Source organism: Elephantulus edwardii, unplaced genomic scaffold, assembly GCF_000299155.1.
Source record: "Elephantulus edwardii isolate Elephantulus edwardi_28Jun2011 unplaced genomic scaffold, EleEdw1.0 scaffold00092, whole genome shotgun sequence".
NCBI lineage: Eukaryota > Metazoa > Chordata > Mammalia > Macroscelidea > Macroscelididae > Elephantulus > Elephantulus edwardii.
The window spans coordinates 13,194,469-13,220,018 of record NW_006399842.1 but is presented as its reverse complement, the minus strand read 5'-3'; the positions used below and the strand labels follow the sequence as shown (position 1 = coordinate 13,220,018).

The 25,550-nt window shown below is 40.7% G+C and overlaps 2 protein-coding genes across 2 annotated transcripts in view; one reads left to right on the top strand and one right to left on the bottom strand.

The window, feature by feature from the left end:
* POLE3 (polymerase (DNA directed), epsilon 3, accessory subunit) overlaps positions 1-1,099 on the bottom strand; it is a 2,516-nt gene extending 1,417 nt beyond the window's left edge. Inside the window, exons 1-4 of the mRNA XM_006890724.1 lie at positions 1,034-1,099; positions 847-932; positions 417-551; positions 334-342 (exon numbers count right to left, since the gene is read on the bottom strand). Coding sequence (XP_006890786.1) covers positions 334-342; positions 417-551; positions 847-932; positions 1,034-1,099 — 296 coding nt within the window. The remainder of the gene's footprint in view (positions 1-333; positions 343-416; positions 552-846; positions 933-1,033) is intronic.
* A 2,445-nt stretch (positions 1,100-3,544) lies between these two features.
* Positions 3,545-24,044, top strand: LOC102864477 (chromosome unknown open reading frame, human C9orf43). Its single transcript, XM_006890758.1, has 7 exons — positions 3,545-3,722; positions 3,832-3,982; positions 4,172-4,181; positions 11,230-11,330; positions 15,726-15,876; positions 16,141-16,156; positions 23,770-24,044. The coding sequence occupies exons 1-7, from the start codon at positions 3,572-3,574 to the stop codon at positions 24,042-24,044; spliced, it is 855 nt and encodes a 284-aa protein (XP_006890820.1). The 5' UTR covers positions 3,545-3,571.
* The last annotated feature ends 1,506 nt before the right edge of the window (positions 24,045-25,550 follow it).

The following is a 25,550-nucleotide window of genomic DNA, read 5'->3' as shown; positions in this document are numbered from 1 at the left end:
CCTTGGAGAAGGACATCATGCTTGGGAGGGTGGAGGGATGGTGCAGGAGGGAAGGCCCTCTATGAGGTGGATTGATTCAGTGACTGGGACAATTGGGATGGGAGAGTCAGAGACAGTGCGATTGGCACAGGACAGAGCGGAGTTTAGGGCTGTTGTACATAGGGTCCCTATCAGTCGCAAGCGACTCGATGGCACATAACAGCAACAACAACAACAACAACAAATCCACTCCACTGTTGGAAAACTCCGAGGCAGAGAAGGAAACATAGCCTGTTCAGCAACACAAGACTGACAGAGCTGGTGCAAACTGGATGAGTCAGAGGCACAGCCAACTTTGACTTACTGGACTTTGAAGGGATCCAGGATGAAGAAGCCTCTGGGCCTAATGGAGGACCATCTTCTATGTGGTTGTGAACACAAGAGTGTCCTTACCTTCCAGAGCCTCTTTCAGTGGAGTAATGAACCGCTGGAACTCCATTTCTTCCATGGCTGAGAGGACATCAGTGGCATTGAGAGTCTTGCGTTTCCCTTTCATTGCGAAGTTGTTGGCACTGAAAGAGGAAGAGGGGACACCGTCTTTAGGGCTGTCAGACCTCCTCTTGACCCTTTGTGATGGGCTCCTTGATTTGGGATGACTCAAAGACCTATATCATGTATATACATGATACTGCTAGATCCTTCGTTCCCCCTTCATTGTGAACGATTAGAGCAAAGTTACTCTGTTGTTGTTTCAGATCCCACGGGAACTGAAGGGAAACCATAAACGTCTGAGCGTCGTAGGCTCCAGGTCTGGGACTCCGAGGGTCTCTTTACCCCCGAATGCTTTAACCCTCGCTGATCTCTCACCAGGAAGTGGCATACAGCACGAAGACACTGGCGGCGCGGGAGATGGCACTCCGGGCCTCCTTGGAGATATTGACCCCGTCCGGGAGCTGCGAGAAGAGGGGAGGTGAGCCAAGTTGCAGATCCAGGACCTGTTTCCCTCCTGCCCACGCGTCCGCCCACAGCCCGCTTGCTAGCCTGGCCGGCTCACCGCCTCCTTGATGATCCGGGTGATGACGGCATTGGGCAGATTTAGATCCTCAGGCCTCTCTGCCATTGCCGCTCCCGCGGCCTCCTCTTTAAAATTCGTTCAGGCGTCCGGACTTCCCGCGTCGATGCGGCCGGACCCAGTGAGGCTTCCGTCCCTTTATACGCGGCTCACGCTGTGTCCCATAGTGCCTTGCGCAGCATTCGAGCCCCACCCCAGTCCGGCTTCCGCCGTTGGTTGTCGGTGCGTCCAAACTTTTCATCCATCAGTGGTTTTGGCCCTCTGGGTTTTTCTTCAGGTCCTACAGTGCCCCGCGCACTCCGCCCCAGCCCTAGTTCATGTCTTCACCCCACCCACATAGTTGAGCTTTCTCAGTAAGTTTGGTTGGCTCACGGGAGCTTCCGTACGTTTCCCACAGTGCTCCGCGCCACTGCTAGGCGACGGCGAGGCGGTATACCGAGGCTGAAACTGAGCTGGCTGGGGGAGCCTGCAGACTGTCGCTTCCCCGGGAGTCCCTCTGCACTCCTAATTTTGGATTCCTAGCGGGTTGAAATATAGTTTAGATTCGGGCAATATCGGCTTTCGGACGAAAGTGGAGGGTCTTTTTAACTATGGTGGCGCTGATGTTAATTTTTTTCGCGCCTTCCAACTTTGTAATGCTCATACTAAAATAACTAATATCTAGAGTTTAGTTTATTCATTGCAAACTACTTTTGCTGATAGCGCTAATGCTGTCAGTGTCGAGAAGAGTGTGCCTCCATCCCGAAGTTAAGTTCTCATTTGTCAGATAATCAAAGGCCCGGAAGCTGTCGGGTGTACGAATAAGGAAACCGACAGACAAATTGAAAAACAAAACTCACGGAATCGTATTTACTTTTTAGTACATTAAATTGTTTGCCCTACATCTCAGACAAAAAAAACATTACCATGATTTTGTTTTAACGTACACGTTAAGCACGTAAACATTTTCTTAATTTCTACTTTTATTGTGTGTTGAAACCTGATCATAAAAGCCAGCCTTTCGTTTTCCTGCTTTTTATAGAGATTTGAGTACAAAGAAATATTTCTTACAATGAGAGAAGCAGAACAAATAAGATCAGAAATGGCAACAAACGACTTCCTTTAAAGGCTGTAGAGGCCTGGAGGAGGGGGGGACACTTGATAGAACAGACCAGATTTAAAGATGTTGGAAAGTAATCAGCTGCGGTTAGTTGCTATGCTGGAATTGGGCTCAGTGTTATCAGATACTTTGATTTTAAGAGGAGCCAGAAAGTGGGCATTTCTGACATCTCGATTTTTAAATATTGTCTCTCTGAAGGCCAACCAAAACTAGTCACAAGATACAATCCTAGTACAATAGTTTACTATCTTTGTTCTAATTTATAAACTCCTTAGAACAGTGATGCTGTCTTCTTGATTACTATTTTCAGTCAGTAGGTAGGTGTTAGATAAAGAAGAAATAAGAACTACTCGTACTGAGCTATTAGAGTAGTGGTGATTTATCTGTAGGTTTCTTAAGAGAGGTAAAGTTGATAATAATTAGGCACCTATCATGCACTACAGATGTTATTAATTATTTAATGCTTCTATGCGGGAGAAGGATGGGCAATCTCCTGTGATTAGCACGAGGTGATTAGCATGAGTTTAAACTCACAGGAGGGTCAACTATGGATTGGTTCCGACTCCATGGTACTTGATAATAACAACACAATGCTTCCTCGGAGATCATTTCCCCCTACTTTATGTGAAGAAATATGCTCAGAAAGACCATACAAGACCCAAGATCATACAGCCAGTAGATGAGAATCCTTTGATATAACTGCATCAAAGCTATTGCTTTGCTGTTTGAGCATATCCATGAATTCCTGGTGGGTATTTAATTGCTTGCTTGGGACTTGGAATGCATTGGAAAATGCAATATAACCTTCCAAAAGAAGGGTATGTTTTGTGTTTTTTAGCTACCCACGTCACCAAGTCACTTCTGTTTTTTAAAGAAATAGGGATATCTTCTTCAATGATTATGAAGGGAAAAAGAAAAGGATGCTAATATTTCTTGGGTACTCTGGGCCTGCTTCTGTAAAAGATTACATCCTAGGAAACCCTGTGGGACAGTTTCACTCTGTCACACAGGATTGCTGTGAATTTGAATTATCTCACTGACACCTAATATCAACATGTGTCAGACCTCTTAATAGTCATTAATGAATTTTAATAACCCTGTGAAATGGGTTTATCCTTATTTTACAGGTTAGGAGACAGGTTAAGTACCTGGTCGTTCAAATATTACATGGTCAATTAGGCAACCTCCTTAAGTCAAACTCTTTCTATTCTACTTCATGCCAAAATGTTTTTATACTTGTCATCAAGTAATTAATTATCCTATGATGACTATCTGTATGTACTCAATAGAAAAGCTTTACGCTTTGAGACCAAGTGGAGATTTGGACTGCACGGTTAATACCTAATGCTCTCTAATCTGGTTGTTTCTCCAGCAGGACAGAAAGCTGGAAGGTTGGCTTTTGTCCTAAACCATTTGTAGATATGAACTTGCCAGATGAAAGCCAGTGGGATGAAACCACCTGTGGCTCTGCTCTCTGTCAGCATCCACAGTGCTGGGCAACTACGCGCAGGATTGAGAGAGGCCACCCTCGTATACTGGGTTCACCTTGCAAAACTCTCCTGGAAACTGAAGGTTACTTAGCTCATCCCTGTCTCCTTCCTCACAAGGTCCTACAGTTTGCCCTCTTTCTCTAGGTGATCTTTTAATATTTTATCCTGATCTTTTTTTTTCTCTCCCCCAGATAAACTTCCAGCACTTACCGTGGTAAATATTTCAAATTCTTCACTCTTGCCCAAGAGGCTTGCTAAGCATCATTCACCGGGATTTACCTTCAATGAAACTCATTCTTTATTGCCCTGGGCTTCAAAGTTTAAACCCAAATTTCAAGGCAGGTATATTATCATTGAATTTCCCCATAAGAGCTTACTATTAAAAAAATTCTGGCTTTTGTGGCTTTTCTTACTTATGAAGAGTACTTTGAGAATTATGAATTTCAAAAAACCAAACCAGAAAAACACACTTTAGCAGTGATAAATAGGGAATGGGGGAAATGAAGATTGTCTTTTTTTTTTTAATTTCAGATGTGAAAGTGTAAGTTCCTGAAAGCAGAAAGAATGGCTCTTTGAACCTCCTGTAAAGTTTAGGCTCCCAGTTAGTGCTTGATGCTATATGAAGCTAAAGTCCTCCTATTTATGGGAAACTTAAACTTTAAAAGTCCAACTATCCTGTTGTCTCTAGTCAAAGCACTCTTGATGGGCTTTGGAGTGAACCCCTGCCTCCATTCCATCTCCCCTCCCCCCATTTAAGCAGCACTCAATTATTGATTAGACTAAAGGTGGCATAGCATCAGGATGGATGGTGAAGAGATTGAGATTGTACGCAGCGTTAGTTTGCTTGGCTCCACAGTCAACACTCTTGGCACCAGTAGCCAGGAAATTAAAAGGCGCATTGCCATGGGAAAGTCTGCTGTTAGGAACCTCTGCAAAGTACTGAAGAGCAATGGTGTCTCTCTGGAGACTATTCGCAATCACTTGTTATGCATCAGAGAGTTGAACAATGACCAAAGAGGATAGAAAGAGAATTGATGCCTTTGAGCTGTGGTGCTGGAGAAGAGTATTGAGAATACCATGGACTGCTAGGAAAACAAACAGATTCATCCTGGAAAGGGTTAAACCGGGTGGCTCCTTGGAGGCAAGGATTCTGAGGCCCCGTCTAACATACTTTGGACATGTTGTGAGGAGAGACCGGTCCTTGGAGAGGGACATCATGCTTGGGAGGGTTGAGGGACGGCGCAGGAGGGGAAGGCCCTCTATGAGGTGGATTGATTCAGTGACTGGGATAATTGGGATGGGAGTGTCAGAGACAGTGCGATTGGCACAGGACAGAGCAGAGTTTAGGGCTGTTGTACGTAGGGTCGCTATGAGTCACAAGCGACTCGACGGCACACAACAACAACAACAACAACAACAAAGATGGTATGAGGAACCCTGGTGATACAGTGGTTAAGCACTTGCTGGCTGATAAAGATCCTGTCTTCCTGGTGGACTTCATTTTGACTTCTTCCCCACCTTGTTCACTAGAATCCAGCCATACTTGTCTTTTGTTCTTGCTACTTTATACTTTCTATTTAGGGCTTATGCACCTGCTATTTATTTTTTGTGGAAATCCCCTAGATCAGGATTTCTTAACTTGGCATTTGACATTATGGGCCAGGTAATTATTTGTATTTTGGGGACCTGTCCTTTGCATAGTGGGCCCTGATGATGCGGTAGTTAAGTGTTAAGCTGTTAACTGAAAGGTTGGTGATTCCAACTTGCTATCTGCTCTGTGGGAGAAAGAGGTATCAGTGTGCTGTAAAGATTTACATTCTTGGAAACCCCAGGCGGCAGTTTTACTCTGTCCTGTGTTGTTGTTGTTATTAGGTGCCATCAAGTTGATTATGACTCACAGCGACCCTATAAACAACATACTGAACTCTGTCTTATCCTGTGCCATCTTTATCATCTCTGACATACTTGAGCCATTGCTGCAGTAACTGTGTCAACCTATCCTATTGAGGGTCTTACTCTCTTTCTCTGATGCTTCACCTTTCCAAGCATGATGTCACTCTCCAAGATAAGACTCTCCTAGCAACAGGCCCAAAATATGTGAGGTGGTGGTGTTTGTTGTGTGCCATTTAGTTTCAACCGACCTATAGCTGACCCACCAACAGGTTTTTAGAGGCAGTTAAGTGCAAGTGAGGAGATTGCCCATTCTTCTTCCGCAAAGCAGCTGGTGGATTAAAACTGTGTGCCTGCAGGATTACAGCTGAGCTTCTTACAGTTAGGCCACCAGAACTCCTTATGTGAGATGAAGCTTTGTCATCTTTGCCTCCAAGGAGCATTATGCCTGCAGTTTGTTTCTCCAAGATACATCTGTTTGTTCTTTTGACAGTCCCTGTGATATTCAGTACTTTTCTACACCACCACAGTTCAAAGGCATCAGTTCTTCTGTTATCCTTACTTACTGTCCAGCTCTCAGGTGTATAGCAAATGATTGAAAATACCATGACCTGAATCAAGCACACCTCAGTCTTCAAACAGACATCATTTTCCTCAATAATTTTGAGAGGTCCGCGATGGAGTAATTGCCCAGTGCAATGTCTCCTTATCTTTTGACTGCTGTTACCAAAGATGTTGGTTGTGGATCCAAATAAGGTGAAATTGTTGATAATTCCATTTTTTCTCCATTTATTATGATGTTGCTTATAAGTCCAGTCGTGAGGATTTTGCTTTCTTAATGTTGAGATGCAATCCATATTGAAGACTGTCTTTGATCTTGTACAGCAAGTATTTGAAACCCTCTTCACTTTCAGCAAGCAAGCTTGTGTTATTTGTACCACTGACTGCTAATGAATCGTCCTCTGATCCTGATGCCATATTCTTCTTCATAGAATCTGGCTTCTCAAATGATTTGCTCAATTTACAGATTGTACAGATTGTATTCTGTCCTATTCTGTTACTGTAAGTCAAGATTGGCTTCATGGCGGTGGGTTTTTTGCGTGGTTTTTGTTTGAGGTTTTTTGTTTTTTGTTTTTTTTAAGATCTTGTGCATTGCAGGGCTTTAGCTTCACCTGTTTGAAGTCAGTAGGCACTTTCACTCCTGCTGTGACAGATAAAAATGCCTCCGTATATTGTCAAGAGTTTCTTGGGACAGGGGAGATTGGCACTAGTTGAGAAATACTGCCTTAGAAGCTTGCAAGGCTAGCTCCTTCTTGTTATTTGGATTTAAGAGTTGCTTTTTTACAGAGAGCTTTCTCGACCTTCAAAGTTTCTCTACACCATCCCTAATATTTAACCTTGTTCTATTTTCTTCAGTCTCTGTGATCTGAAATTACTAGTACTTAACCTTGTTTTATTGTCTTTCTTCTTTATGATCTGAAATTATTTTGTTGATTTGCTGGTTTGTCTATTGTTGGGCTTCATTAAAATAGAAATTCTATGAGAAAGGGACTGTGTTTCTCTTGTTCACTCCTATTCCCGTGCCTTCAGAAGTGCATGGCACATAGTGAGAGCTTAAGGAGTACTTACTAAATGAATGAGTATTTCTTCCTCTGCTGACAAGGTTGAGTTTCATCCTTTATCACTACCCATGGGTGCTTTCTTTTCCAGACTACTCCAGTCCTTATTGTACGTGGCATGTTTATTGATGTTTTATGTCTATTCACTTTGCTCACCTATGTATTGACAGGAGCCATGACTGACTTCATTTAGTCATTCATTCAGTTTACAGATTTATCTCCATATGGTCACTATGCTGGACACTGGGAATATAACAGTAAACAATATATTCAGTTTTTACCCTTAAGGAGTTTCAATCTATTTGGGGAAGCAGAAAATGGACTAAGAGGGGACTGGCCAATGTGACAAATGGTGTGAAAGGAGTGTGTCTTGCTGTGTGAAAGCATACAGGTAGGATCTTATCCCAGGGTACTCCCTTCTGTAGAACTGGCATCTATGCCTAGACCTGAAGTTTGGGCAGCCTGGTAAAGTGGAAGTGTGGCAGGAATAGAATTCCAGACTGTAGAAATAGTATGTGAAAATGCTTGGAGGTGAGAGGAAACTGAGTATCAGGAAAATAGTTCAATGGGTCTGGAACTTAGAATAGGCATGGGAGAGTGATCAGGGATGAAACCAGGGAATGAGTACAAACTAGGGATCTGTATGACAAAGGACTTCATATGCCAGGCTGAGGAGCTAGGCTGTTACCTTCTGTCTCTCTGAGATATTCATGGATTTATTAATTTGTTTCATTTTTGAACATCTGTATCATGGGTGCTTAATAAAGTATTGGGGTTTTTTTGTGTGTGTGTGTGTTTTTTTACCCAAGAGAGCATTTGAGTGAGCCAAGGCATGTTAGGTGCCAGGCTTTTGTTTATGGGCAAGAAAGGGGAGTAGAGTGGGAGATAGGAATCAAAACATGGGTAGACCACACCACCCTGCCCACCATAGGCAGCGAGGGATGTCAGCAGATGAGTTTCTCTCCAGGTACCACCTGCAGGTGGCACAGGAGTGGCCCTGGGTCAGCAGCAGTTACACAGGAGGCCCTGCTGTCCTAATAAACATTTAATAATGGTAATATGTACAGTGAATAAGAATGACAGAATAAGAATTGATACTTGAGTTGTGGTGCTGGAGAAAAGTGTTGAACATACCATACTGCCAAGAGAACCAACCAGTCTGTCTTGGAGAGGGTGAAACCAAGTTGCTTTCTGGAGGCAAGGGTTTTGAAACTCCTTCTCACATAATTTGGGCATGTTGCCAGGAAGGGGCTAGTCCTTGGAGAAGGATGTCATGCTTGGAAAGATGGAGGGACAAGGCAGGAGAGGAAGACCCTGGATGAAATGGATTGACACAGTGACTTGGGCTTTAGGGGCAAGTGTGTCAGAGACAGTGAAATTGGCTCAGGATAGAGCAGTGTTCAGAGTAGGCAATTCAATGGCACCTAACAAAAACAGCAACAATGATGATGCAGCAAAGATGTAAGTTATGAATTCAATTTGATGCTATAAATAGTTCTGAAATGTTTGTAGGGTACAGTGTCTCTGTGAGCTATTCCAGGACAAACAAGCAAGCATGCAACTAAGAGATGGTAAGGCCTTACAATTTTGTAAAAAATTTTTTCATTGCAAATACCTTTTATTTTTTTTAAAATTAATTTTAATGAATATTTACAGAGATTTTGGACTTCCATACATTCATTGCTGCATTTCTCTCCCTGCCCACCCTTCTCCCGCCTCCAGTTCGCTCTTCTCTTTGAAAAGTAAAAGAAAAATTCTTTCATTGGTATAGAATTCCCTCCCCCCGGCCCTGAGTACACTCCACTATGGAACATTCATTCTGGACTCTTGTCATAACCATAATATCCAATCGTATATCGCTTTCAAACAATTCTCTCCCTTATCTGTTTCAATGCAGTATACATAATTTATCCAGTTATTCTCAGTCTTACTCCAACCCTGATGTCAGTCCCGTTCTACAAGCACATTCAGCACCTGTCCTTTTGTGACTGAGGTATTTCACTCAGCATAATGCCCTCCAAGGTCACCCATTTTGAATAATATTGGATGAGTTCCTTGTTTTTCAATGCAGTGTAGTATTCCTTTGTGTGAATATACTGCAGCTTCTCTATCCATTTGTTTGTTGATGGGCACTTAGGTTGTTTCCAACTCTTTGCTATTGTGAACAAAGCCACAATAAACATGGGTGTGCATATATCTGGTTGGTGGCAGTTATGGTTTCTTTAAGGTATATTCCCAGTAATGGAATTGCTGGGTCAAATGGTATCTCTATTTGCAACTTTTTGAGAGAGTGCCATACAGCCTTCCATAGCGGTTGCACCATTTTACACTCCCACCAACAGTGAATAAGGATTCCAGTTTCTCTGCAACCTCACCAGCTTTTGTTGTTTGCTGCTTTGTTAAATTTTGCTATTCTTACTGGAGTGAGATGATATCTCATAGTTGTTTTGAGGCCTTACATTTTTTTTATAACTATTTGAGCCCAAGGCTTTCTATAGATGATTACAAGGATTTTTTAAATTTATAACTAAACTTATTGTCTCTGTGAGTCTTTTATATATATATTTTCATGTTGGAAAACTCGTTTTTTTAGGACTCAGTGGTATGAAGACTGACAAGGTCAGCAAGACTAATATACCTCCAAAAGTAAGTCACAGATTGTAAGAAGCACCTTATCAGCATGTCTCTTTACTAGTGAAAATAACATCTTTCTCCTTTATTTTGCTTTTTTCTTTGGAGGACTGTGAGATGAGTAATGATGGTGATGCTGTTCTTAATGACTTTCTTTTTACCAGGCCATTACCACATACTAGTGACATTTTAATGCTCTCTTGTCTCCAGAAATCCCAGATCTAGTTCAGATTGATTTATGGAGGTCTGGCATGGATAATTGATCATCTTCTGTCTTTATTCAGCAAATAGTATGTTCAGCCACTGACTGAACACTGTCATCTCATAATAAAAGAAAGGTAGAATGTTAGACTGCTATGTCTAAAATAGACTTTAAGATTATCTAGTCTGATGACTTTCAAACTCTTTTAGCTATGACCTGAGATGAGAAATAGATTTTACAACAAAAAATACCATAGAACAATCTTTCCCTTCACCATGAGTGATGTCCTCTTATATTTTTAGCCAGTCTTAATTTATTCTAGTTAACTTTTAAGCAGCAGGAGTGGCAGTCCATCAAATTAGATTTAACAGTCCATGAAAAAGTTGCAGTTGAAACATCAAGACTGTTACTATGGTCTTTCTCATTCATCTTGCACTTGAGGAAACCAAGGCCCAGATGGGAAGCTGTTATTATTGTTGTTATTGGGTGCCACTGAGTCAAGTATGACTCATAGCAACCCTATGAACAGTGGATCTGAACCCCATCCTATTTCTGTGCTGTCTGTACATTTCCTGACGCACTATAGAGCTCCTTGCAGCAGTTACTGTCCACCTGGTTGAGGGTCTTCCTCTCCTTTGCCGACCTTCCATCCTTCCAAGCATCATGTCCTTTCTTAGCAACATGACCAGACTATGTAACCACTGGGAGTGAGGGTAGACTTCACAGGTTCAGGCAGTCTTCCAGTTTGCCAAGTCTGCTTATGACTTCAGACTTCAACCAAAAGTTCAGGGTGTCCTGAATTGTATATGTATATGGATATAAAAACAGAAACAGATATGTTTTTGAAGACTGTCTGCAAAGACATTTTTTTTTTGGTTTATGAATTCCCTCTCTACTCTCAAACTACCAATTTTATCATCTGCAGGGGCTACAATGAGAATGCTGAATGAGTCCCCAAACCTGGCCCAGCCCACTGCCCTCAGGTTCAGTTTACTCCTGATGTTATACCACTACCCTGTTGTTACAGAGAAACAGTGGAGATTATTCGTGTACATACATTTACTCTTGCTAAGGTACCGCTGATACTTGTAGAACTAGTTTGGAGCCTATTATGAAGGCCTTTTGGGGACGTGGAACGTCTTGTTACTTCTGAACCACTGAATTCTGCCCTTAGCCTGGTGTTGAAAACCCTCAGGAGTTTGGGACCTCTAAGCTGCACATAGGCTTTATCTCTTTCTCTCTTTTAGGTTTCAGTGCTGAATTTGAATAAGACACTGCTTCCCTGCCACCATGATGTTAAAAATACGGCTGTAATCTGGATCCCAAAAGAACCCAAGAAGCATAGGAAGTAAATATCATATTTAGGAACTTGGAACCTTCAATTCTTATTTGCTACATATCCCTGAGCATTTCCTCTCCAGGCCCCCCTTTTGTGATCTTTCTTTTAGCTCCCTTATTGCAGTAACAGGAGGCAAGCATCTGCTTTTAGTTACACTGGAATTCTGGTTTTCTTCAGATGATGATATAACTATATACAATTATGACTTTGATTGTAATTTTCATATTGTGCAACTGTTACCAATATCCTTTTCCAAATTCTCCCACTAACTGAAATTATTCACTAGTGATGGGGATAGGTTTGTCAGAGACAATAAGGGATAGAGCAGGGTTTAGGGCTGTTGTACAGAGGGTCGCTGTGAGTCATAGGTGACTCAATGGCACATAACAACAACAACAACAACAACTGAAACTCAGTAGTCCCTAAACACTGGCTTCCCCTTCCTCCCACCTTGATAACCACCTGTAAACATGGGTTGCAGTGCAATGTGCTGTAGTCTATGCCCCCACAGCTCCTGATCAGGTTTGGTCTCCATACCTTTACCTACTGCACATAAGTGGAACAAGACAATATTTGCCCTTTTGTGACTGGCGTGAATGTTTTCAAGGTTTATCTGTGTTGTAACATGTATTAGGACTTTATTTCTATTTTTGAGTAATAGCCTTTTTAAAATAGAAGAGCTTTATTGAAGTATGATTCAAACAATTAATTTAATTAGTGATTCTTAGTATATTCACATATATGTGTCACTACCACCATAATCAATTTTAGAACATTTTTGTCATCTCTATAAGATATCCTGTGCCCATTAACACAAACCTGTAGTGACCCTCCATTAAGTTCAGAGGCATTAATCTTTATGGGAGAAGATTTTCCATCTTTCTCCCAGGGATCAGATGGTAGATTTGAATCACTGTCTTTTGGTTGTCAGCTGGACATATAACACATTTTAACACCAGTCTTGCCTAGGTAACCAGTAATCTACGTTTTATCTCTCTGGATTTACCTAATGGAATTCTTTGTTAATTCAATGGATTTATTAATAAATTATTACTTTGTTAATTTGATGGATTTATTAATAAATTATTACTTTGGATGTTTTTTATGTGAGACATTTTTATGCCAAATTCTACATGACAATAAGTAGCACATGAGATAAAGTCAATGTATTTGCAAGATTTGGCAAGGAAATAAATGCTTTCTAGTTATTTGTTAGAACATTCTGGTGGCCTACTCGGTAGGGAGCAATGTCTTCAACCCAAATGCTTGCAATTCGAATCCACCAGCTACTCCTTGGGACAAAGATGGTCAGTCTCCTCCTGTGTAGTTTACCGCCTCTGAAAATCCCTCGAGGGTCAGCTTAAGATGGTTCTGACTCAACATTTAAGAGTTTTAGGTGGTGTTGGGTTTGGGGTGTGTGTGTGTTTTAATAAATTATTTGTTTATTAGTTTTTATTATTCTCAGCAACTGGTGACACGTTCTCAAGGGAAGCACATGGAACTGCAATCTGAAATCCCCAACCCTACTACAGTGTAACAACATGACCAGCGTATAGGGCTTGTGTACAAGGCAGAGGCAGAGCATTACAATGATGACTTTGGGTGAAGTCTCATTTACAACTATTGGAAGAAAGAGTTGGTTAATCTTTTGTGATGACTATCAGGTTCTTGTTAAGCAACTGCTTACTTAAAAATGATCAGACTTAATAATTTCTCTTCATTCTTTGACTTTTTTTTAGTGATCTTGTGAATAACTCTTTGTGTGGTTTTTGGAGGAGTGTGTATGTACATACATGGCATTAACTAACAATCAAACAAAATACTCAGTTTATTTCCTCCCTGTACAAAAAGCCCCAAGATCTGTGCGCTGTGACTAGTATGTCAGCTTCATGATTTAATGAGAGACTGAGATTCCTTCCAGTTGTTGTTGTTGTATGCCCTCAAGTTCTAAGCCTAGGACTTCCATATTCTACAATGCTTCAGGATTGCTTTTAAAGTCTAAAATGACTAATTAAACTCCAACCATGCACCAGCCAGGCAGGAAGAGGTGAGACTTAAAAATCAATACTACTTGAGCATTTCTTCTGTGTTAAGTAGTGAAGATTTCATAGAGAGCCAAATAGGCTTGCTCTTGCCTTCTTGAAGTTTAGAGCCTTCTAGAGGGATCAGATATTACAGACATAACCATACCTAAGCATACAATTACTAGTTTGGATTAATGCTATGGAAGTAAATTACTGATTACATGACAGAATAGTGGGGACTCTAATTTAGATGTGAAGGTGAGTGGCCTTTGGGCAGTGGGACAGCTGGGCTGCCAGTCAGCCATCTTTTCATGCTAACTAGAGAGAGACCTTTGCAGCCAGAGTTCACTGGCAATTGGGGTGCTTCTTCTTCAAATGTCTGAGAATAAGTTGCACTCGTTTTTATTTCAAGTCTAGCCCAGAAGAAGCCTGATGTTACCAACTGTGCAAAAAAGAAACCTTTGATGGTGAGTTCTATATTTCGGCCAAACCTTTGAGATATTATCCTGTAGGGTTGATTTTTAAATTTCCTTTCACGTTTCTCCTCCTCCTCCGTTCTTTACCTAATGAGCAAAATCTAAAGAAGAAAGTCCCTTTTTAGGAGCAATTACCAAACTTTTCTATTCTGAAGCTTTTTTCCCCCTGTAGAGACAATTGAGTGAATGATTGGATATCTCTAGAAATACTTGGTTAATTGAAGACTAAGTCTCAGCATGATGAGAGTAAAATGTCAATTAACCAGGAGTTATAAGACCTAGGTTCTGATTGTAATTCCACTATGTATTGGGCCTTGGATAAGTATTCCAAGATTGTTAAGTCTGTGATATTTGTGTCTTACTCTGTTTTATTCATTACTGACTCCCCAAGTCTAGCACTGTATTTGGCACATAAGTTGGCCCAGTAAATAATTGCTCATTTTTTGAGTGGATGTATCAGTAATCTGTCTGAGAAAAAGGACAAACGATCCTCATATTATCTGAAGATAACAATAAAATTGGTGTAGACAGGGGAAAAAACATGGTGACATTCACAGTTCAGAGAGCATGGGCTTCTGGAGTGGGCTTGGTAACAGAGTGTTGCTTATGGAAGGGATGCTGGCAGGATGAAGTGTTGTTGTGAAGAGATGATCTTGTAGAGAGGACTTCAAGAAGTTCTTTCCATTGTTTCTTTTCCAGGCAAATAAGACAGTTCTGGATTCCTTGGAAAAGCAGAATATGAGAACACAGCCAGAAAGTCAACACATCATAGTGCCTCCACCTTCCCCTGTACACTTGTTTGGACGGTTGAACAAGGACCCCAAACTTCCTTGGACCCAGAGTAACACATTGCCTAAGGCTCTACTGCAGGAGTAAGTACCATCTAAGTGCTGTAGGAGATCTAGAAGAGTCTAAGTGATGTTCTCAGAGTAGGAAGGAGAGAACACAGTACTTGTTTCTTGAGCTCTAGACTTAGCAGTACCCAGTAATGACAGTAATAATCATGACATCTATGAAGCCCTTACACACATGACATGTGTGCTCTGATTTAAACATCAATGGTAAAGCACACCTAAGAGAAAAGATCTGAAAAATGGCTTTTGGAATGGTTACAGCCTAGGAAGCTCTATGAGACAGTTTCCTGTTGTTATACAAGGTTGCTGTGAGTTGGAATTGCCTGAGTGGCACACAGTGGCAACAGAGGAGGCAGGTCCTATTACATTCCTCCTGTAGATGAGTTATGCATGCATGGGAGGCAGGATGAGTACTTTGAAAAAAGACAGTCTTCTCATTTACTCTTCACATTTACTGATTTTAGGAGTCTTGGTAGTTCACTAACCTCTTTAACCTTCTTTCCTTATTTTTAAAATGCTATAGTACCTGTTTGTCAGGGTGTTGTAAAGATTCAGTATTATAAAGGCACATGAGCCTGACATACAGTAATCAGTAAATAGCTGATTTTATAAGTGCTTTAGAAAAGTGTTAGAGAATTAAGTAGCTGTTAGTACAGACCTTTTCATACTTTTCACTTCCCTCTCCCTCTTTTTCAACTTTTAAGCTCTTTTTAGCTTTTCACAGGTGTGGCTTTTTCTCTTATTCTTTGGGAAACTTTTTAGGAGGGGCAAGTCCTTGGGAAAGGTTATTATGTTTGCAAAAGTAAAGGGTCAGCAAAGGAGAGAAAAACCGTTCAGGAGATGAACTGGCATGGTGGTCACAACAATGGGCGCGAGCACAGCAGCACAGATTGTCAGGATGTGCACGATGGAGCAGTTTTGTTCTATTGTACATGGGTTTGCTGTGACTTGGTACTGACTCGATGGCACCTAACTACAGCAACCACTAAACTACACTCTTCTAGAAGAACTGTTGCTTGACTGTCTCTGAACTATCTCTGTTCCCTTCAGCTTTTCGAAAGGTGAACAGAAAGCTGTGACTTCTTCAGATATGAAGATAGCATTGGCCATGATGAAAAAGAGCAGACCCTTAGAAAAGATCCGACCTGACAGTGCAATTTCTTCAAAGATGTTTTTATCTATACACCATCTCACACCGCAGGTAACATGGTTTCTAAGAGAATGATGTCTGTTGAAAAGCCAAATTCATTTCTCCTCAAGGTTTTAAGAGCTGAATTTCCATTCCTAATTTCTCTTCCTCACTTCCATTTTGGACCACAATGTTTGGGAAAGGTTTGAAAAGGACACTGTTATCTACACTAGTACACTAGAACTTTTCTTTTCTCTCCAGATACCAAGACTAAAACATCTTGAGGATTTAAGGAATTTGCATTTGACCCTGATAACAAAACCTTTATTTCCTCAGCCTGCTGCATCTCAAGGTACTGGTCTCATTCAGCCCATGTTTCTTCTCACTTTTTTTCCTCTGGGTTCCAATAAGTAGGGTTTGTAGTAAAAATTATACAGTAAACAACTCACTAGCTTGGACTTGATCAGAGATAGATGGAACACTAGTGGGACACAGCAAGCAGTTGTGGGGGAGGGAGGGAGGGAGCCATCAGTGACAAGAGAATTGACAAAGCTCTGTGGTTTCCAGGCCCCACGAAGCCACCCCAGCAGCAGCAGAAGAAGAAAGTGAGAATACTCACTAAAAAACAGGTAGAAAAAAACAAAAACAAAAACAAAACAAAAAAACCCCACAACAGGTAGAGTGGTTACCGGGAACTCCAGGGACTTTGTGGGACCAAAAGAAGTAGCTGCATCTTGGAATACCTGGGGAGGTATGAGAAGTGAGATATTCCTTGGCTTCTAAAGACATCACCCCAGTTTGGCTATAGACATTAATGTTTTTCAAAAAATCCTCTTCATTTCCAAGAGTCTTTAATTCAGTTCCTCTTTGTATGAGTTTCAGGAGGTTAAAGAGAAAACCAAGAGTGAACCAGAGAGTTGGAACACTTTAAATAAATTTATCGTCATTTATGACCCTTCTTCTGGTAAGGAGAATATGTATTTGGAAGTGTATGTGTTAGGGAAGAGTATTACATAGAATTGTTCCCACAATGTCAAAGGCAGGAAAATTTGTATTTTTTTCATTTTGGGAATCTGCCTTTTCAGGCAGTTTACCTTGGAATGCTTCAGTAGAGTGGCCTGCCATTTGTCATACTTCCATCAAGAATTTGCTAAGCAAGAAAGCTGGACCAGATACCTGTTTTGTGCAGGGATTTGGGTGACAATGAGCAGGAATCACAGACTCTCCCTTAGTAAATGTATGATGATCTGATATAAAAACAGGCTAAAGCTACAAAGAGAAGAGCCCTGAGAGCCCATTGGCCAATGAAGTGGGAAAGAGCTGTGAGTCTTCTCTAAGTCCTCAAAAGTTCTTACCCAGCCAAGTTTAAGGAAGGTCTGGCTTCCAGCCTCAAGTTAGGATCTCTGAACACTGAAGTTGAAGTCCGTACACTATCTGGCTTTAGCCTGGTAGCCAGTTTGACAGGCAGGCCTTTTTTTCTCTTGCACTCATGTTGAAGGTGGTAATTCTTGAATCCTTATTCATTCCTGAGCTGAGGAATAATATTGACCCTAGTTTCTCTGAGCAATGTCTTAGTCTGAGGGAAAAAAAAAATCTTCCTAGGTTAGAGAAATTTGGTCCACCCTACTCAGGTTAGACAGTATGGATTTTAATGTGAAAATAATTGTTTATTCAGTGTTTACACTCCATTCCTGGGGCAGTGAGAAAGTTAACCTTTCATCCTACTTGATATCTCTGGTTCCAGTGATGTCCTCTAACATAAAGGTATAAGAAGTTTCCAGCCCTTCATGTAGGACTGTGGCCCAGAGTAGGACTGGCTTGCCCACAGCTAGCACCTCACCATTTGCTTGGATACCTCTTCATGTTGCCTTAATGCTTTCCTTGGATGATTGAATGCCTCTTTGAGTTTCGTTCTTTGGACAGTAACCTGTCTAAATTGAGTTTTCTCCACTAGAAAGCTTTTTCAAGCCTTATGGAAGAAAGAATTAGCACTGGATTTTGAATATATGAGAATTTTCTAAATATGGAAGAAAATTCCTGGAAGTGGGAACAAGCTTTGCAAAAGCCCCATGTCTTGGAAGGGCATAGTTATCTACTTAGGAAAACTGAGCAGTTTGTTATGCTGTTGTCTGGTATTTAAGGGAGAATGATAGATTAGGCTAAAGAGAGACGTGGCTGTTGATGTTAGGTGCCCTCAAATCAACTATACCTCATAGCAACCTTATAAATAATGGCTCTGAACATTGCCCTATTTTGAGCCCACCTCACCAACTCTGATATATCTGACCCCATTGCCACAGTCATGGGGTCATTCCATCTCATGCAGGTCTTCCTCTTCTGCACTGACCTTCCACCTTTTCAATCATGATGTCCTTCTCCAAGGACTGGCCCCTCCTGACTGCATGCCCAAAGTATGGGAAATGGAATTTCAAAATCTTTGCCTCTAAGGAGCAATCTGGTTTCACTCTCTCCAGGTTAGACTTGTTTGTTCTCTTGGCAGTCCTTGGTATGCTCAGTAGTCTTCTCCAGTACTGCAACCCAAAGGCGTTAATTCTTCTTCTGTCATCATTTATTTATTGTCCCACTCTCAGCAAGCAATTGAAAAGATTGTGGTCTAGATTGTTGCTGTTATGTGACGTCGAGTTGCCTGCAACTCATAGCAACCCTATGGACAACAACTCTGAAGCCTGCCCTATCCTGAGCTAGTCTCACTGACTGAACACACTTACATCCATTGCCCTAGTTACTGTATCAAGCCATCTCATATGGGGTCTTCCTCTTCTGTGCTGCCTGGATTAGGTTCACTTTAGTTTCTAGAGTGACAATATTACTCATTAGCATTCTGGAGAGGTCCTTGACAGTACATTTACCCATGCACTTTTTTTTTTTAAATTTCTTGACTGCTGGTGCTAAGGATGTTGATTGTAGATCTGAGCAAGGTGAAATTGTTAACAACTTCATTCTTTTCTCCATCTATTATGATACTGCTGCCTATTGGCCTTGTGGTGAGGATTTTTGTTTAACATTGAGATGCAATCTATATTGAAGAGTATAGTACTTCATCTTCTGCAACAAATGCTATTAAGTCCTCCTCAGTTTTGGCAAGCCAGGTTGTATCCTCTACATAACATAGGTTATTGATTAGTCTTCACCAGTGCTGATACTACATTCTTCATGAAGTTCAGCTTCTGAAATGATCTGCTCAGCATGTATATTGGAAAGGTATGGAGAAAGGATACGTCCCTGATGCACTCCTTTCTTGATTTTGAACCGTACAATTTTCCCTTGCTCTGTTCAGACAACAGTTTCTTGGTGTAGGTGTAAGTTTTGCATGAGGACAATCAACTGTTCTGAGATTCCCATTCTTCTCAATGTTACCCACAATTTGTTGTGGTCTAAGCATTTAAATACTTTTGCATAGTCAATAAAATAAATAGACATCCTTCTTGTATTCTCTGCTTTCAGCCAAGGTATGAGCAATGATATCCTTATTTCCATAGCTTCTTTTAAACCCAGTTTGTATTTCTGGCAGTTCTCTGTCTGCGTACTGTTCTAGTAGCTTTTGACTAATCTTCAGCAGGATTTTGCTTACATGTGATATTGTTCAATAGTTCCCACATTCTGTTGGATAACCTTTTTTGGGGGGGGGGAATGGGGATAAATATGGATCCTTTCCAGTAGGGGCGTATATACTCAGGCTATATCCCAGACCAATTAAATAAAGAGTTTTTGCTGTTGGAACTCAGTCATTCTAGTGTACAGCTAAACTCTATATTACTGTCATTTAGAGATAAGAAATTAGCATGATATCTTTGGTGGCACATTGGAAGATTTTTGCTTAGAGAAAAGGAGAGTGAGAAAGGAAGAAAAAGAATGTATTTAGGAATTAATTGGAGAAACAGCTGATGCAGAAGAAACAAGATTTTTTTTTAATGCCAAGGAGATAGAAAGAACTCAAAAGAATGCGAATTGAGTCTTGATTTTTGTTCTGAGGAGTTAATGAATAATGCCTTAAATTGATAAAAAGCAATAGTGTTATAAGAGTATTGCGTAGATTTCTGGAGATAATCACCAGATGTAAAACAAAAATTAAGCTTCCTGTAGAAGTAGGGACAGGGTTAGAGGACTGTTTCATTTTGTTATAAATTCTTAGTCCTATTTTAGTTTTTCTTATTTGAATGTATTATTTTGTCATACATTTGAAAGAGAAAATGTGAAACAACAACAAAAATATAATTAGAGCTTTTCTTTGTTTTTTTTTAGAGCCCAATGTGAGTACATTAGAGAAGGCAGAAGAAAGCCAATCACAGTTTGGTAAGAGCCATATTCATAAGTTGAAAAGGTAGGGTTAGAACTTTTTTTGTTATTATAATGTGTAGGTATCGTCCTGTAGGCTTCTTGAAGGAATTCTGGGTCTTTTAACGCACATATTTTCTTAATCACTGACTTTATAGTAGATTTAGTCACAGTTCTTGGTGAATAGAATCACTAAGAGAACGCAGAAGACCTCACTCCTTATCACCTGCCACCAAAGTTCATTTGTGTCCTAGAGATGAGACAAGTCATTTGAGGACTAGGGGTTATTTAGAAGACTAAAATGGCTTAGGAAATGCTAAGGACAAGAAGAGGATTGAATTGATTTTGTTGCCACTAGGTCACAGGACTCTGCCAGATGAGGAGAGTGATATGAAGCAGCAGCAGCCAAAAGAGATAGGAGGATCTGCCTTGAAACAGGTGAGAGTATATATAACAGGCCTGTGCTGCTAAGGCTCTGCTTAAGTTAATTATTGTGATATAACACACTATCCCAAAGCCTAAACCACATTGACTTGTTACTTCTTATGATTTCATATATTGCATGAACAGCTATTCTGGTCTATCAAAAGATCATTCATGCAGTTGCATTTGGCTAGAGGGTGGGCTGGTTAGGTTCTACTGGTTTTCTTCCATGTGGTTAATTTGGACTTCTTGACAGCATAACCTATAACCTATTGCTTGTTGAGTTAGTTCTGACTTAATAGTTATGCTACAGGATAGTGTCCAGCTGTCTCCGTAGTGTTTCTTAGGGTACCAGTCATATCTTACATCCATGGAGTGACTGGTGTGTTTGACCTGCTGACTTTTCAGTTAATAGCTAAGTGCTTAATCACTTCTACCAGAACTAATGTCTTTTTTTTTAAAAAAAAATGGGTAAAATCAGAGTGGTTTTTATTTTTTTATCCCCCTCTTTTTAATTGGGATTTTAACAAAAGTTTACAGAAAGGTTGGATTTTCATTCATTTGTTGTTGCACATTTTCCTCCTTCCTTCTCTCCCTCTCTCTCTCAGTCCCCTGTGCAGTGCACCTCATATTCAAGATTGTTGTCATACATATAATGCCTAATCATACATTCATTTCAGACAATTCTTTCATCTGTTCCGGTGTGGTGTTAATTATCCATCTATACCTGTTCTCCCCCCCACTTGCCTGTCAGTCCGATTTTATAAGATCAGTGTTATACAGTATTTGTCCTTTTGTGGCTGAGATTTTTCACTCAGCGTAATGTCCTCCAGGTCCCCCATGCTGTGTAATGTTTTATGAAATCATTGTTTTTCAAGGCTGTGTAATATTCCATTGTGTAGATGTAGCAAGGTTTTTCTATCCATTTGTTGATGGGTACTTGGGCTGCTTCCATGTTTTTGCCATTGGGCATAACACAACAATAAAAAAAATTAGTGTGCATACATCTGTTTGAGTTGTGACTCTGGTTTCTTTCTAGTATATTTCCAGTAGTGGAATTGCTGGGTCAAATGGTAATTATGTTTCCAATTTTTTAAAAATTTTTTAAATTTTATTTCATTATTTTTTGTGTGTACCGTCAAATCAGATCTGACTGGTACAGGAGGAGATTGTTCCTCCTTCTCCAGCAGAGCATCCAATTTTTTTAAATTATTATTAAATTTTATTAGTTTTAATGAACATTTACAGGGATTTTGGGTTTTCATTCCTTCATTGTTGCACTATATTTCCAATTTTTTGAGAAAGCATCAGACTACCTTCAGTGATGGTTGTACCATTTTACATTCCTACCAGCAGTGAATAAGACAGAACTAATTTTTTTTTTGTATTTTTTAATATTGCAAAGATTTTATTTGAATTTTTTTTCTTTATTGCACAATTCCTTCTTTCCTCCTTTGTCCCAAGCTCTCCCTGTAATGCACCCCTTGTTCCAGATTGTTGTCATATATATATAATGCCTAATCATATATTCCCATTAGATAGTTTAGTTTTTCCACTCATCTGATCTAATGCAGTGTTTATTATTTATCCACTCTTTTTCCATTCTCTCCCCTCCCTCCCATATCTGTCCTATTTTATAATAGCAGTGTTATGCAGTATTTGTCCTTTTGTGACTGAGATATTTCACTCAACATAGTGCCCTTCAGGCTCTCTCATGTTGTGTAATGCTTTATTAGTCCATTTTTTCCTCAATGCTGTATAATATTCCATTATGTGAATGTAGTTTTTCTATTGTTTATTGATGAACACTTGCATTTCTTCCATCTCTTTGTTATTGTGAATAATGCAGCAATAAACATGAGTGTGCATACTTCTGTTTGAGTTGTGGCTCTGGTTTACTTGGGATATATTACCAGTAGTGGAATTGCTGGGTCAAATAATATATTTATTTCTAGCCTTTTGAGAAAGTGCCAGACCTGTCTTCCATAGTGGCTGTACCGTTTTACATTCCCACCAGCAGTCAATCTCTCCAGAACCTTGCCAGCATTTGTTGTTTGCTGCTTTGTTGAACTTTTGTTGCTGGGGTGAGATGATATCTCATAGTTGTTTTGATTTGCATCTCTCTGATAGCTAAAGATTTTGAACATTTCTTCATGTGCTTGTTTGACATCTGAATGTCTTCTTTAGTGAAGTGTCTATTCATGTCCTGTGCCTCTTTTGCTATTGGGTGGTTTACCTTTATCTTGTTGAGGTCTCATTTCTTGACAACATGTGGTTATGTGCTATTATGTCAGAACTAACTTAGTTGACCCTCAAGTGGGTTTTCAGAGGCTATAAATTGCAAGGGAGGAGATTGCCTGTCTTTCTTCCTTGGAGCAGCTGGTGGATTCGAACTACTTGTCTTAGGGTTGGCAGTACAATGCCTTGTCCACTAGGCCATCAGCGCTCCCTGCTTAGTGATCTCAAAAACAATGAAATCACTTTCATAAAGGGTAAGCATGAACTGACCCATTGTCACTTCTGCGATATTTTACTGGCCCAAGGAGTCACAAGGCCAGCCCAAAATCAAGAGAAAGAGACAAAAGTTTTACCTTTCATAGAAAGAATACCATACAAGAATGGGCGGCATTGTTGCCAACTTGCCAATTCATTACTCAAATGAATTTCAGGATGCCACAGAGAATCCAGAGAAGGCCTACCCTGAGAACTGTCTAGGTTCATTCCCCAAGCACAGGAGTAAGTTATGTGGGTGAAAGAGCCCCGGTGAGTGACTGAGGGCACAGTCCTCAGAATTCAGAGCCCTTCCTTTCTTACTTCTGTCCCCAGTTTCTCCAAATTTGGGAGAAGATAAACTCTCTTTATCATTATCATCAAGTTGGAAGTGACTCATAGCTAACCCTCCAACAAGTGTGTTGTTGTTGTTGTTATGTGCCGTCGAGTCACTTGCGACTCATAGCGACCCTGTTTACAAGAGCCCTAAATATTGTTCTGTCCTGTGCCAGTAGCGCTGCCTCTGACACACCCATCCCAATTACCCTAGTCACTGAATCTATCCACCTCATAGAGGGTCTTCCCCTCTTGCGCCATCCCTCCACCCTCCCAAGCAAGTGTGTAGAGGCTGTATATTGCACAGGAGAATATTGCCCATCTTTTTTGCTTAGGAGCGGCTGGTGGATTTGAACCACCTACTTTTGGGTTGGCAACTCTCTGCGACTAGTCTTCATTAATGGTTGGGTCTTCTTTTAGGTGCTGAATTAGTGAATGCGGAGTCCATTAAGCAGGATATCAGTGCTCAGGTGGAGCTTGGCCTGGAATTTCAGACCTTCAGTGAAGAGGAGGAGATTCCCACGAACTTTTCAGCCAGGGCAGCTGGAATCCCCTGGAAGCCTGAGCTCAAACTTCTGAGGCTTCTTCAGGACAGTGACTATGAACATATGGAGAATCAGTCCTCCAGGACACCCAGTGAAGAGTCTGTGGGGTCACAGACTGAAGACATGGCCTGCGGCAACCAGAACACATAGTCTTTAGGACAGGAGTCTTTCATGTACAGGACAGAAAGGACAGGGAACTTCGGCTTTCTGGAGACTTTACCAAGGACTGAATTTAGGAATTCTGTTTTCTTTCTTCATTCTACTTGCTTATGAAGGAAGTGATAGAGAAAAAGCCTTCCCCCTTTTAAATTTAGGCGATTTCTCTTCCATTAGGACCAGAACAAATCTAGTGATTAAACACAACTGCTTTTCAGTTTAAAGATTCATTTTGTGCTCCTGGAAAGAGGGGAGATATCTTTTTTTTGTTTTACTGTATCAATTTATTTCCTTTCTGAGGTCTGAAAAGTTAGTAGTCTAGTCTATAAGAACCTGAATTTGGTCTATAAAAACTCCTGCCGTGTTTCCTAGTTTTTTCTCTCATTTCCTGGAAATAGTTTTCTCTGGGATAAGACCCATGTTGTTCTCACATAGTATTCCCTGTGTCCTTAGCCATGTGGTACTGGACTTCTTCTTATAAGAGTCTAAAGCTCCAGTTTCTAAGGAAATGAATGAGTCTGCAGGAAAATTTCACTGATGCTCATAAAGGCTCAGTTTTAAAATTTCAGGAGACCATGAGCTGTTTTTGGAAAGATTTATTTTTTTCATGTTTTAGAATTAAAAAGGGAGCTCTGAAAGCCAAGTGGCAAGAAGCTGAGCTGCAATCTCAAGGAATTGCTGTTTGAGGCCGCCAACTGCTCCATAGGAGGATGGGCATTCTCCTCCTTTGTGATTAGCTGTCTTTGAAAACTCACTGGAGGCTCTGCTATGGGTCAGCTCTGACTCTATGGTACACAACAACAAACAACAGAATCAAAGACGCTCTTTTTATTATATGAAATTTAAAAATGATATGAATATATCACTCATTCACACTTATTCATTTTTGTTGAGTCAGAACCAATTTATAGCTGACCCTCCAGTGGGTCTTCAGAGGCTGTAAATCACACGGGAAGAGGCTGCCCATCTTTCTCCCTTGGAGAAGCTTGTAGATTCAAACCGCCAGAGAAGCACCACCACTAGGTTAGCAGTGTAACTCTCTTCCCAGTAGGCCACAAGGCTCCCTCATAAAAGTATAGGAGAGGGAGGGGTTTGTGCGGGGAGAAGGGTGCAACAATGAATGAATGGAATCAAAAAATCTCTGTAGATGTTCATTGAAATGAAAAATAAACAACCTAAATTAAAAAAAAAATAAAAGTATAGGAGATAATAAATGAAACCCTTATGAACCAAGTGCCACTCTTTGATATGGTCCAGAAAGATCTTTGGTCTAACTCTTGCTCTGGCCCTTTCCTGGCCATATTCCAGAAAGAGGTGTATGCAGGGCCAAGGAAATGCTGAGCAGCCAGTGTCTCCCCTGTAAGACCTGGCTCCTGGTATCAGGAACCCTGGAGTTCTTGGCCCAAAGGGCTTTAAGCTGACATTCCAGGGCCTGCATGAGACTCTTCCCTGGGACCATGCTCCCCAGAGTGAACTGTGCCACCCATGTGTGCACCGCTG